This window comes from Nansenia antarctica (genome assembly GCF_963989245.1).
Source record: "Nansenia antarctica genome assembly, chromosome: 7".
In the NCBI taxonomy this organism is placed as follows: Eukaryota; Metazoa; Chordata; class Actinopteri; order Argentiniformes; family Microstomatidae; genus Nansenia; species Nansenia antarctica.
Window position 1 is genome coordinate 22,868,479 of NC_137677.1, and position 13,793 is coordinate 22,882,271.

The 13,793-nt window shown below is 43.6% G+C and overlaps 1 protein-coding gene across 1 annotated transcript in view; it reads right to left on the minus strand.

Moving 5' to 3' along the window:
* Positions 1 to 2,446: 2,446 nt before the first annotated feature.
* Positions 2,447 to 13,793, minus strand: part of LOC308162489 (leucine-rich repeat and guanylate kinase domain-containing protein-like) — a gene marked incomplete at both ends in the record, with an annotated part of 66,090 nt that continues 54,743 nt past the window's right edge. Inside the window, 7 exon segments of the mRNA XM_080536638.1 lie at positions 2,447 to 2,670; positions 2,673 to 2,781; positions 7,407 to 7,503; positions 8,497 to 8,616; positions 8,890 to 8,996; positions 11,835 to 11,921; positions 12,934 to 13,014. Of these exon segments, the coding sequence (XP_080392764.1) occupies positions 2,447 to 2,670; positions 2,673 to 2,781; positions 7,407 to 7,503; positions 8,497 to 8,616; positions 8,890 to 8,996; positions 11,835 to 11,921; positions 12,934 to 13,014 (825 nt within the window).

The window sequence follows — 13,793 nt, forward strand, 5'->3', positions numbered from 1 at the left end:
ATACACATATTATTCATTTATTGTTTAATGTTATTATATATATATACTGTATATACATATTATTCATTTATTGTTTAATGTTATTATATATATATACATATTATTCATTTATTGTAGTATATTATATATACATATTATTCATTTATTGTTTCATGTTATTATATATAGACATATTATTCATTTATTGTTTCATGTTATTATATATATACATATTATTCATTTATTGTTTAGTGTTATATATATATATATATACATATTATACATTTATTGTTTCATGTTATTATATATATACATATTATTCATTGTATGTTTCATTTTATTATACATATACATATGATTCATTTATTGTTTCATGTTATTATTAGGGCTGGGACTTTAACGCGTTAATTTCGATTAATTAATTACAGAAAAAAGAACGCATTAACTTTTTTAAAGCATTTTAATCTCACTTGTTGTTGTTGTATTTGGCCAGCCCTGCCACTTCTGTCCCTTGTGAGAGACTTTTCTCCTGGCAGGCAACATAGTGCAGCCTTGAGCTCTGAAAATGTAAACAGGTTAGTTTGTCTCAGCAACTGGCTGAAAGAGAAGAAGCAGAAGAAGTAGTAGGCTTAGAGGTATCCTGAGACCAATGGGTTTATTGTTACCATTTTAGATGGCACTTGTGACTTTATGTTAAACTGTTGGTCTGTTTATTATTTTGACCACGGATATTTGGGTGGGTAGGGGAGGGTGGGGAGGGTTAGTGTAACATTAGGTTAGGTACATTGTGTGATCTGTTGGTCTGTGTAGCTAAAATAAACAGGATTTTGATGCTTTAAACTTATGTATATGTCTAATTCATTGATTCACTCGTATACCAAATACAGTTCACCTGAGTTTCAAATTTCAGTTCACCTGAGTTCACCTGCTAGTCCACTAGATACCTGCCGTTAGCTCATAACTGGCAGTGCTCCCACTTTGATAAGGATGTTCTTGGTGTTTTTCTGTTATTCTGTCAGAAACACATGTTAAATTATCATGCAGTGGCTCACAAGACGTGTGAGTGTGTGTGTGTGTGTGTGTGTGTGTGTGTGTGTGTGTGTGCTTGTTTGTGTGTGTGTCAGTGTGTATATAAGGAGGGGGACAGAGCCTCAAAGACCACATAATTTCAGAATGAGGGTGTCTGTGGCTCTGCTGGTGTTGCTGTTCTGCCTGTCTGGGGCATGGCCTCAGGGAGAGAGCGGAGGTGACCCCTCTGACCCCACCACCACCTGGACATCTGGGCTGAGCTACAGGCGCTGAGAAACATGATGCCAGCCATGGCGACCAGAGCGATGGCCAGCGAGGAGGAGCTGAGCGTCACCAAGACAGAACTGCTCCACAAGGTGGAGGCGCTGGAGAGAGAGAACGCAGGTAATGTCCAATACATAAAACATGAGTATTTATTCAGTGGAAGAATAGCATATATTGTTCTAGTCATAATTCCAGCACCAGCAGCAGAACTGTCAGCCAATGGGGTCCAGAGGAGGAGGAGAAGCAGGAACAATATTTAGAGCAATGTTATGTTGGATTAATGAGAGCATACTTATTTGAACACGCTACATGTATGTTATGCGTCATTTAGTATTGTACCATTCTCCATTGATGACTCGTAGTATATTTCTTCATGTTATTTCCGCTAAAATAACAAAATGTAAATTATTCATCATCCAATCACATTTTATTTTAGCTATTTTTATTTCTTACCTTCCGTTAGCCTCTACAGTCCTCACTTGTTCTTACTGTTGGAATATCATCCTCCTTTCTTATGTTTATGTGTTTTGATTTTCTTCCTCTGTTCTGATCTATTCATCTGTACGGAGCCCCCCTGGGGTCATATGGTAGAAAAAAATTATTTGATGTGTGAATCCGTTCCCTCGGTTTAGTAATTTGTTCCCTCGGTTTAGTAATTTGTTCCCTCCGTTTAGTAATTAGTTCCCTCCGTTTAGTAATTCGTTAGGGTTCCATAACGTGTGCTCTCCCCTACATGGACATCACAGCATAGGACACCAAAGCTGTTGTAACTTTATAGGTTTCATGATTGACAGTTAAAATAGATTGATTAATATGTTACATAATTGATTGACAGTTAAGAGTTATTATTTATCGTTAAGATAGTTAAAAAGAAGTAGCCTACATTTCTGTTGTATTAGCTCAGAATGGGTAGAACAACAGGTTCTAGAATGTCTTGCAGCAAGACGTCATATGAGTTGACAGTTTGTTTTTTGAGAAATGCGAATTGTACATTGAATTGAAAGTGAACATCTAATAGCTTGTTTTATAGAAAAGAAAGTGATCAGAAGTGTCTGTCTGCAGAATCTGTATATAAAGAACCTTTCGCTTGATATCACCAGTCCTAGCCATCCTTTTCAGAAGGTAAAAATACTACAGAAGCTGTTGAGTTTGGGATTATCCAGAAGTGAGTAGCCTACGTACCACAGCCGATGACGTTGTCGAAGAAGCCCGGGCGCTCCCTGTTGACCCTGGCGTAGAGGCCTATGCGGGCCGCGACGCTGTCTATCTGGGCCTGGGTGTAGAGGCCCCGGCTCCGCAGGCGCTGGGCGTACTGCTCCTGGTCTGTGGGGATCAGGAGGACGTAGCACGGCTCAAAGTAGCTGTTCTTCAGACTGAACACATGGAGGTGTGTACCTCCAGCTCCATGTGCACACAGCAGGCCAGGCCCTCCCTGGCCACCTCCTCTATGGCCTCACGAGACAGCCCGTACCAGTGTCCTCCATACTGCATGGTCTGGATGAACTTACCCTGAGAGAGAGAGAGAGAGAGAGAGAGAGAGAGAGAGAGAGAGAGAGAGAGGGGGGGGGGACATGGGGAGAGAGGAAGAAGGAAGATCAGAGAAATAAATACCATGTGTTATGTTTGTTGTTTCCAGTATTCCTAACTAGGAATAAACAGGCAGGGGTTTCTTAACTGGCTTTTAATCACACGTTGCACATCCGTCTTCCAGACACTCTGTCGCTCTAACCCCGGTCCCCCGGTCCGGGTACAACAACATAGGGCGGAACCAATGTTATGTACTATAATAACAACACATCTTCCCTTCTTTCAAAACAAAACAACTTGTTCTTTTCTTGTAGTCATATAACAAAACATTAGTTTCTGACTGTTCTTAAATCTGTGCATTCCAATAATAAACCTGCATTTCAAACATGAACCTATGCATTCAAATAATAAGCATATGTATCACATATCTCTTTACAAACTTTTTTTTTTTTTTTCACAAACATTTTCATTTACATTTAACTCTCAACAATAAGTGTCCTCTTTTCTTTACTCTGTCTCATGCCCACAGTCCACATGGTTTTTAGCACTGTGCAATAAGTCTCTCAGGAGGTTTAACAGTCCTTTTAGGCCTGCAACAGGTCTCAGAGGGTGTGCTGCCCCCCTTTGGCATGACGGAGTCACTGCGGTCCGGAGAACTCTGACCAAACTGCTCACTCCTGGGAGCATCTAACACTTCTGCAGTGCTTTGTTGTTGAGAATCTGTCTCTGGGACCGTTACCTGTGGTCTTAGATCCACACGATTTCGTCTCAGAGCTGCACCATGGTCTGTCCGGATCAGGTATGAGCGTGGTGCAACTTCTCTTTGCACGCATCCTCCTTGCCTCCATGTGCCTTTGGTGTGATCCAGGATACGGATTGTATCGCCTGGCTTGAGGCTTGGTAAGCGTTTTGCCTTCTTGTCATGTTGCAACTTGTGTTTCTCTTTTTGTTCTTGTTTCCTTGTCCTCATTGTGTGCGCTCCTACAGGTGTCAACAGGTTCTCATGGATAGGAAGGTTAGTGCGTAAGCGCATTCCCATCAGCATCTGGGCTGGGGACAAACCATTTTCCAAAGGGGCACTCCTGTATACCATCAGACTCCTCTGGAACTCCTCCTGTCCATCTTGAGCCTTCTTCATGAGAGCCTTGACAACCTTGACTGAACTCTCTGCGAGCCCATTGGATCTCGGGTAGTTAGGGCTTGAGGTGGCATGGTGAAAACCCCAGTCCTCTGCAAAACCAGCAAACTCGCTGCTGGAAAACTGTGGCCCGTTATCTGAAAACACCTCACAGGGAACTCCATGTCTCGCAAAGACTGTTTTAAGGTAGGCTATGACTGTTCTGCTGGATGTTGACTGCAGTGTTGCAACTTCCGGGTAGTTGGAGAAGTAATCTGTGACTACAATGTTGCTTTTACCGTTACAGTCAAACAAATCCACTCCGACCTTCTGGTACGGGCGATCGGGTACAGGGTGGGGCATGAGCGGCTCTGCTTGTTGTTTGGACCTGTAGGTGAGACATATTTCACATGCAGCTGTGGTGTGGCTGATGTCTTGGTTGAGCCTTGGCCAGTACATTACTTCACGCGCTCTACGTTTACATTTTTCCTCACCCAAATGTCCCTCATGCACTTTCTGCAGCATTTCCTTGCGCATGGATGACGGGATGACAAACCTGCTTCCTCATCTATTTGAAAGGTGTTGTAAATGTCCAATGCATCTTCTCCTATTACATGCAAAAATATAGACGCTTTTAGCTTTTCATCTCCTCCCCCCGCCCCGCTCGCGGCCAAGTAAATATTAAATCTCTGCTTGAATCTCTTCCAATTATCAGCAAGATTGCCACTGAACTGCATGGGTGTGGGAGGACTGAGTTTATCCATGATGGGGAACACTACGGGTGCAGGATTTTCTTGGTCTCCTTGTTGATTGTTCGAATCGTTTTCACTCACGGTAGCTTGATCACTGTCACTTCCACTCTCGCTAGACATGCTCGCGTGACGCTCCTCTTGCTAGCAGTCCGCAGATGTGTGCTTTCGGAATCCAGCACATTCCTTTTCGTTCCTTTAAGTCGATGAACTCCGCGTTGCCAGTCCCATTATCTGACACCATGTTATGTTTGTTGTTTCCAGTATTCCTAACTAGGAATAAACAGGCAGGGGTTTCTTAACTGGCTTTTAATCACACGTTGCACATCCGTCTTCCAGACACTCTGTCGCTCTAACCCCGGTCCCCCGGTCCGGGTACAACAACATAGGGCGGAACCAATGTTATGTACTATAATAACAACACACCATGCTCTACCAACTGAGCCACAGAGGACCAGATAAGAGATAGAGAAAGCAGATTGTTGAAGATAACGGCTTGGCTTGGCGGTCCCTTCTGTGTGCATAATTTCAGAGAGTTATGAGTCACATTCATCTCTGTAACGGCCTTACTGTACACGACCCTTCGACCCACGACCCTTCGACCCAGCCTTAACACCGGGGCAACGTCCCTACCCGCGAGGTGAACTCCTGACCTCGCTGTCATTGCCAAGATCACTCTTCCTGCTACTTCACACGACTGACCCTTGACCCCCCCTGCCTCCCTTACACCTGGGACAGCTTTGGCTCAGTTACAATCCATTACACTCCACTACGACCCTACGGACTGTGTAGCCGCTCGCTAGGTATGAGCTGAAGCTGCAGCGTAGCTGAATATAGGATACAGAGATACACTTAATTTCTATCTGAATATTCAGCAGCATAGCTGAATAGCATAGCTGAATATTCAGATAGAAATTAAGTGTATCTCTGTATCCTATACATGTGTTATGTATTATGCATACCGCCTATTCTAAGTCCCTGAACACGGCATACCGCATATTCTAAGTCCCTGAACACGGCATACCGTATCTTCTAAGTCCCTGAACATGGCATACCGCATATTCAGGGACTTAGCCCGTTCCCTCAGGAACTAACTGTGAAGCTACAGCTGTTTAGACTTCCGCCCCCCGTTTCACGGCAGTTCGGTTCTAAACCATTCAGCCTAGATTGCAAAGCAACACCCCCCCCCTAATCTTCCTTCTGTTTGCAGGCCAAGTTAAGTCACAATAAAACAACCACGAGCGTTACTGATTGAGGATAATTGCTTCAAAGGGAATGTAGTTGGTGGGTAGAGCACTATGATTACAGGGTGAGAGTGCACATCTGGAGTATGTCTGAGCTGATAATATATTATGGTTTGGCACAGGACGAGGGGGGGGAGGGGCAGTCTGTAAACCTGAGACATTTCCTCTCTATCTACCATCTGAAGATGGTTCGGATCGCACATCAAAGGGTCTCCTCCCTCCTGCCAGACTCTCTGTAAGGCCCATAGCGCTGACATAATCACCTTCAGGAAAGTGACGGACCATGAGTTAAAAGAAGTCCACGCTGAGGGAGAGTCTGGAGCACCTTAGGCACCATGTGTAGAAGATCTAGAACTTCCATATAATTCTCTACCTTTGGAATTTCACAATGTGTGTATGCTTTGAAGGGTCTTATAGATGTGATATGTGTGTCGTTCACAAATGGCGCTTTTCCATTGACCAGACCGGTACGGTAGCATTTGTATCCTACCCGTACGGTACATTCAGAAACGCTTCTCCATCATACACAACAGACCCCAGAGTGAGCCGGGACAGTAATAGGAGTTATGTGTCATAAGAGCACTTACAGCTCAACAGGGGGGAAATGCGATAAGAATTATGTCAAAATGCAGCAATATCATGCACAGATCAGCCTTAAAACATGTAACGTTATATATACAGGAAAGGCTGTGCTTGACGCTTCCATTGGACTGACGCCGGGGCGCTCATACAATCTCTGCGTTCGTTGCAGAGGAACGACACGGCAAAACTAAATGTTGAAATAGCAGTAATACCACGTTCACTGATAAGGGATGGTAAGGGGGGTGGCAGTTTTAGAAGGGGGATGATGAAACGCGCTGGACTGTGGAACGGTCTAGCATAGGCACAGCACATCGCCATACAGCTCAACGGGGGGGAAATACGATAAGAAAAGTTCTATGATGCATTGAAATGACATTAAACTAAGATAATAAGATGGTTATCATAATTTTTCTAATGTTTATTAATAAGTAATTACAGAAAAAGTAAATGACATTTTCAGAGAGCGAAATCTGTTGTGGTATTTAAAAATGGCGGTTAGCGGTGAACTCTATGAACATGGGATGACGATGTTGTGACGATTTCCATTGACCCTCCATTGACCCCGCTGCACTTCAATCAAAAATGATGTGCAGCGTCACACGTCACACACAGCCTAGCACGGATAGTACCTTTCGCTCCTCGTTAGAAAGGGTAGCTAAAACCAGCACGGGTACTATGGCCTGGTACGGCGTGGTTGGCAGTGGAGAAAGCAAAACAAACCAGGCTCACACGGTTCGGTACGGTACGGTAGTGGAAAAGCGGCAAAACAAAACGACCCTGCGAGCACCACTTACGTGAACGGAGAGGTAATAATGCACAGTACAGATGTACCATAGCTGGATGTATAGGACTAATCTAAACTCTCCGGTATCGTAAGGATGACATTTGTTCGGTACGCCTTCTCATCAGACTGACCATGTGGACCCTGTTCTGAAAGTCTTCCTCGGCGACAAAATGGTAGTCACTCCCGTCCTCTTCCCCAAAGTAGGCTCCCCTGGTGGTATGACACGCTCTGTGTGGAAAGGACAAACGTACCACATAGATTTAACACACACGCAGACGCAGACGCGCACACGCACACGCACACGCACACTCACACTCACACTCACACTCACACTCACACTCACACTCTCACTCACTCACTCACACTCACACTGTCACTCACTCACACACTCACACTCACTCACTCACTCACTCACTCACTCACACTCACACTCACACTCACACTCACACTCACACTCACACTCACACTCACACTCACACACACACACACACACATACACACACACATACACACACACACACACACACACACACGCACACACACACTCCATAATTCAACTCAATTTATGAAGGGTAAGCATGCAAACTATTTTGAGCGTATCCTTTAGGGGGGGACGGGGGGTATCCCCTGTGGGTTGGGAATGCAGACAGGGGTCTCCATTAAAGCCAGTCAAGAGGTGAGAGCCAGGAAAGTGTCATCTCTAGCAGTGTGTTTGATTTCAGCACTACGGCATGTGCCCGGCTTCCACTTTATCGACTGTATGTATCCATCTCTCCTCTCCCATGAGAGGCCCACGTTAGTCCTGACTCAACATTACTCACGCGTTGGTTTCTGATGTGTTTACGTGGGAGGAACTGAACATCTGATTTAGAGAGACGCTAAAGCTAATAATAATTGATGTTTATTGGAGTGGAATGGAATGATTTTAGTACGCCTAAACAGCTAAAACCTAAGGCTTAAACGTTCAAGGTTGTTTATGAAGTGATAGCGCCTGGACAGATCCACAGATGGCTGTGTCATGCCGATAAGGGTTCCTGACATGTTGGAGACGTTTCCAGGCGTTGTGAGATCTGATCTGCAGTGAAAACAACCTGACACTTAACCGTTAATGTGACAACTCCTATCCTGTACAGTGTTAATAGGATTCACATTCTTGTGTCTGTTGCGTCCTTATGTTAGGACCGTATTCCAATGGGCACAGGCGGGCTCGGCCCAACTCACCCATAGGCGAAGAATTCACTGAACTCCAGGCAGAGTTTGTGGGCCAGCTCTCTCTTCCCGCACGCCTGGGGTCCCGTCAGAACCAGCATGGGGTAGGGAGAGTCCAGACTGAGCAGGGTGCTGAGGACCAACACAAGGAGGGAGATAAGGCATGAGGGAGATACCATTTAGAGAGAAATAAGGCCAGACAATATTAACAGTCCTGTGAATTCCTGTCAAGATAAATAACTCACAAACCTATTTCAAATGTTTATTTCATTCCACAGACTCCCAAGGACAAAGTTGTTTTGGAACATTATGCTTTATTCATCATTTCCATCGTATCAATCTTTGATTGGCTGAGAGGTCTTGGGACGGACGGTGAGCCTGGTCCAATCGGTGGCCGGAGTTTACCTGTCGTAGATGACCTGAGGCTGCATCAGCTGGTACACCATGTGGGTCATGTGGTCTCGGGCTGCCACCACCTCCAGAGGGGGGTCGTACCTGTTGACAGCTGACACCTGGGGAACACAGGAGGGAGAAGATGGGAGATCTGTGGTGCGGCTGTGGCTCAGGAGGTAGAGCCGGCCTCTAATGATCGTGAGGTCGGCGGTTCGAACCCCGGCTGGCCACGTGTCGAGGTGTCCTTGGGCAAGACACTGAACCCCAAATTGCTCCACATGAGCGGGCCGGGGGCGCCTTGCATGGTAGCTTGCTGCCATTGGTGTGTGAATGGGTGAATGAGAGGCCATTGTAACACACTTAACTTCATATAAGTTAATATAAGTTCATATAAGTTCAGGAGCCCAAAACTATTACTTACTCCCAAGTCAGCATCCTCCAGCAAATTTCTTAGTTTACATGACCTTGAAACTAGCAAAAAGGACTCTGGTGGTTGAAGCTGTTATTTGGTTTGGAAACGTACACAACATCTAACATAGATTGTTCAGTGAGCCAGACAGCTGGGCAGCATCGCATCGAACGAATCGGGTGCTTTACCCGCAGCTGTGCGAACCTAACAGCGCGCATATAAATGATTCTAAAAGTGACTTCAAACAACTGCAACCAACAAAGTACTGTATATACATTTTGGGGGGTTTTGTAACAAAAGTAGCAGCCCTATAGAAAGCAATGAGAGGGCGCATGAGTCTCATGAGTACTGTGAATGCTTTCTTAATTTTCAGATCGGTTCCACATGGAGGAGGATTGATGCCATCTGTCATTAGACAATTCACGTGCATACAACTAAGAATGGATAGCAAATATACAGTTAGGTCCAGAAGTATTTGGACAGTGACACAATTTCCATAATTTTGGCTGTCTATGCCACCACAAAGGATTTGAAATGAAACAATCGAGATGTAATTGAAGTGCAGACTTTCAGCTTTAACGCAAGGGGTTGAACAAAAATATTGTATGAAATGTTTAGGAATATTTTCAGGAGGTCAAAAGTAATTGGACAAATTTACATAATCATAAATAACATTTTCATTTTTAATACTTTGTCGAGAATCAATGACTGCCTGAAGTCTGGAACCCATGGACATCACCAAATGCTGGGTTTCCTCCTTTGTGATGCTTTGCCAGGCCTTTACTGCAGCTGTCTTCAGTTGTTGTTTGTTCGTGGGTCTTTTGCCCATTAGTTTTGTCTTCAGCAAGTGAAATGCATGCTTGATTGGGTTGAAATCAGGTGACTCTGGCCATTGCAGAATATTCCACTTCTTTGCCTCCTGGGTTAGGAGTTAGGACTCCTGGGTTGCTTACGCAGTATGTTTTGGGTCATTGTCCATCTGTATTGTGAAGCACCATCCAATCAACTTTGCTGAATTTGTCTGAATCTGAGCAGACAGAATATCCCTAAACACTTCAGAATTCATCTGTCTGCTTCTGTCTTCTGTCACATCATCAATAAACACTAGTGACCCAGTGCCATTGAAAGCCATGCATGCCCATGTCATCACACTGCCTCCACATTTTTTTACAGATGATGTGGTATGCGTCGGATCACGAGTCGTTCCAAGCCTTCTCCATACTTTTTTCTTCCCATCATTCTGGTACAGGTTGATCTTAGTTTCATCTGTCCAAAGAATGCTGTTCCAGAACAGGGCTTTTTTAGATGTTTTTTGGCAAAGTCTAATCTGGCCTTTCTATTCTTGAGGCTTATGAATGGCTTGCACCTTGTGGTGAACCCTCTGTATTTGTTTGTGTGAAGTCTTTCTTTTATGGTACACATGGATAATGATATGCCTACCTCCTGGAGACTGTTATTCACTTGGCTGGATGTTGTGAAGGGGTTTTTCTTTACCATGTAAAGGATCCTGTGATCCTCCACCACTCTTGTCTTCCAAGGACGTCCAGATGTTTTTGTGGTGCCGAGCTCACCAGTGTGTTCTTTTTCCCCCAGAATGTACCAAACAGTTAATTTGGCCACTATTAATGTTCCCGCTATCTCTCTGATGGATTTTCTTCTTTTTTTTGCAGCCTAAAGGCCAATGCACACGGCGTGCGATTTTGTCGCACGATAACATTTGAATCCCAATTCTTTGAATTATTTCAATTGGTGTGAATGGAGAATCGAATGTTGTCGTGCGATAAAATCGCATCGAACGCCGTGTGCATTGGCTCATTGAAAACAATGGAATCGAATTCGGCGGTGCGACAAAATCGGGGGCGTGTGCATTGGACTTAAGGATGGCCTGTTTCACTTGCATTGAGAGCTCCATTGACTGCATGTTGTGCGTATACAGCAACAGCTTCCAAATGCAAATGCCACACTTGGAATCAACTCAGACCTTTTACCTGCTTAATTGATAAAGAAATAATGAAGGAATAGCCCACACTGGCCCATGAAACAGCTTTTGAGTCAATTGTCCAATTACTTTTGGTCCCTTGAAAAAGAGGGAGCTACATATTAAAGAGCTGTAATTCCTAAACCCTTCCTTCAATTTGGATGTGAATACCCTTACCCTAAAGCTGAGAGTCTGCACTTTAAGCCCATATTCATTATATAACTGTAACTTGAAGATGTTTTGGTAAACAGTTAAAATAACACAAATTCAGTCTGTGTCCAAATATATATGGACCTAACTGTATGCCTATATTATAGCTGGTATACTAATGTGGACATGGCCAATTTCATGAACCTTCCTTCATAAAGGCACAGTATTCCTACATGTCCTAGAATGTGTTGCTACATACACCTCGACAAACGCCTCTATTGTTTCAAATAGAGTGGTGAGCATTCACAATCAATTTTACACACAGACACAGACACAGACACACAGACAGACAGACAGACAGACAGACACACACACACACACACACACACACACACACACACACACACACAGTGCACTTACCTTCTCCTCTGCTGTGACTTTCTTCTGGTCGAGGCCAGTCAGGTGTTGAAGGAGGAAGACCACAGAGAGTCTATAATCAGGCTGGTCCTGCCATGGAAATAACAATGGGGAAATTATGTAGATTCAGAACAGTATATTTAAAAGCATTATGTAGATCCAGTATAATGCTGGATAATACAGTATAATGCTTTTCAATATACTGTTCTGAATCTACATCATGCTTTCAATATACTGTTCTGAATCTACATAATGCTTTCAATATACTGTTCTGGATCTACATAATGCTTTCAATATACTGTTCTGAATCTACATAATGCTTTCAATATACTGTTCTGGATCTACATAATGCTTTTCAATATGTAGATCCAGTATAGTATATTGAAAGCATTATGTAGCATTATGTATATTGAAAGCATTATGTAGATCCAGAACAGTATATTGAAAAGCATTATGTAGATTCAGAACAGTATATTGAAAAGCATTATGTAGAACCAGTACAGTATATTGAAAGCATTACCGTATGTAGATCTAGTACAGTATATTGAAAGCATTATGTAGATCTAGTACAGTATATTGAAAGCATTATGTAGATCTAGTACAGTATATTGAAAGCATTATGTAGATTCAGTACAGTATACAGAAAAGCATTATGTAGATCTAGTACAGTATGTTGAAAGCATTATGTAGATTCAGAACAGTATATTGAAAAGCATTATGTAGATCCACAACAGTATATTGAAAGCATTATGTAGATTCAGAACAGTTTATTGAAAGCATTATGTAGATCTAGAACAGTATATTGAAAAGCATTATGTAGATCTAGAACAGTATATTGAAAGCATTATGTAGATTCAGAACAGTATATTGAAAAGCATTATGTAGATCTAGAACAGTATATTGAAAGCATTATGTAGATCTAGAACAGTATATTGAAAGCATTATGTAGATCTAGAACAGTATATTGAAAGCATTATGTAGATCTATAACAGTATATTGAAAGCATTATGTAGATCCAGTACAGTATATTGCTGGTATCGTGCTGTTGTGTGTTGTACTGAGTGACACCAATGCGTGGGTGTGTTACGTTGCTGTACCATACCTGCACCAGGTTTCTCTGCAGATTGAGCTCTCGTAGTAGGACCAGGTCATGGATGTGTTTGGCCTCCTTGATCTCACTGATCTGAAACCGTTTTTTTTTTTATTGATTGAGAACTTTATTAGAAGATTTGCAGAAGTAGGTACATGAAAGTACATATTACATACAAGGTCAACTAACAGGATAAAAACCCAAGAAAGCCACTGGCTTATTTCAATTGGGGTCCTTGATACTCAATTCATCGTTACATGTAAGACAGACAAAAAACTAGTACTATCTACAAGATAATACAGACAAATAACTAGTACTATCTACAAGATAAACATACATCCAACATGGGAAGAACAATACAACAAAACATAAGGTATGTACAGCGGGTAGGACAGGTGGGGACATACACCACAGGTGGGGGCGGGGGACAAAACACAAAGTATGTACAGTGTCAGTAGTCTCCATTCAGGTCATCGTCAAGTTGAGGATTGGGGGATGGGGGGGGTTGCCCATTGTTCCACGGTTTCGGTAGAGAGTCTCCGGGTGGTGGGGGAGGGGGGGTCGTCGCCGGGTGGGGGAGGGAGGGGGGGTCGTCGCCGGGTGGGGGAGGGAGGGGGGAGGGGGGGTCGTCGCCGGGTGGGGGAGGGAGGGGGGAGGGGGGGTCGTCGCCGGGTGGGGGAGGGGGACGTCGTTGATGGTGTTTCTACCGGCCGAGAGCTGCCTCCAGGTGGATTGGGTATAGAGAAGAAACGTCATCGTGAAATACAACATTACTTCTTACTAAACCCACCGTTCATGCAAAAATATACTGGATTCATTCACAGAATGAACAGATGGGATCTGTCTACAGTAGCATCATAAGGCATGCCACT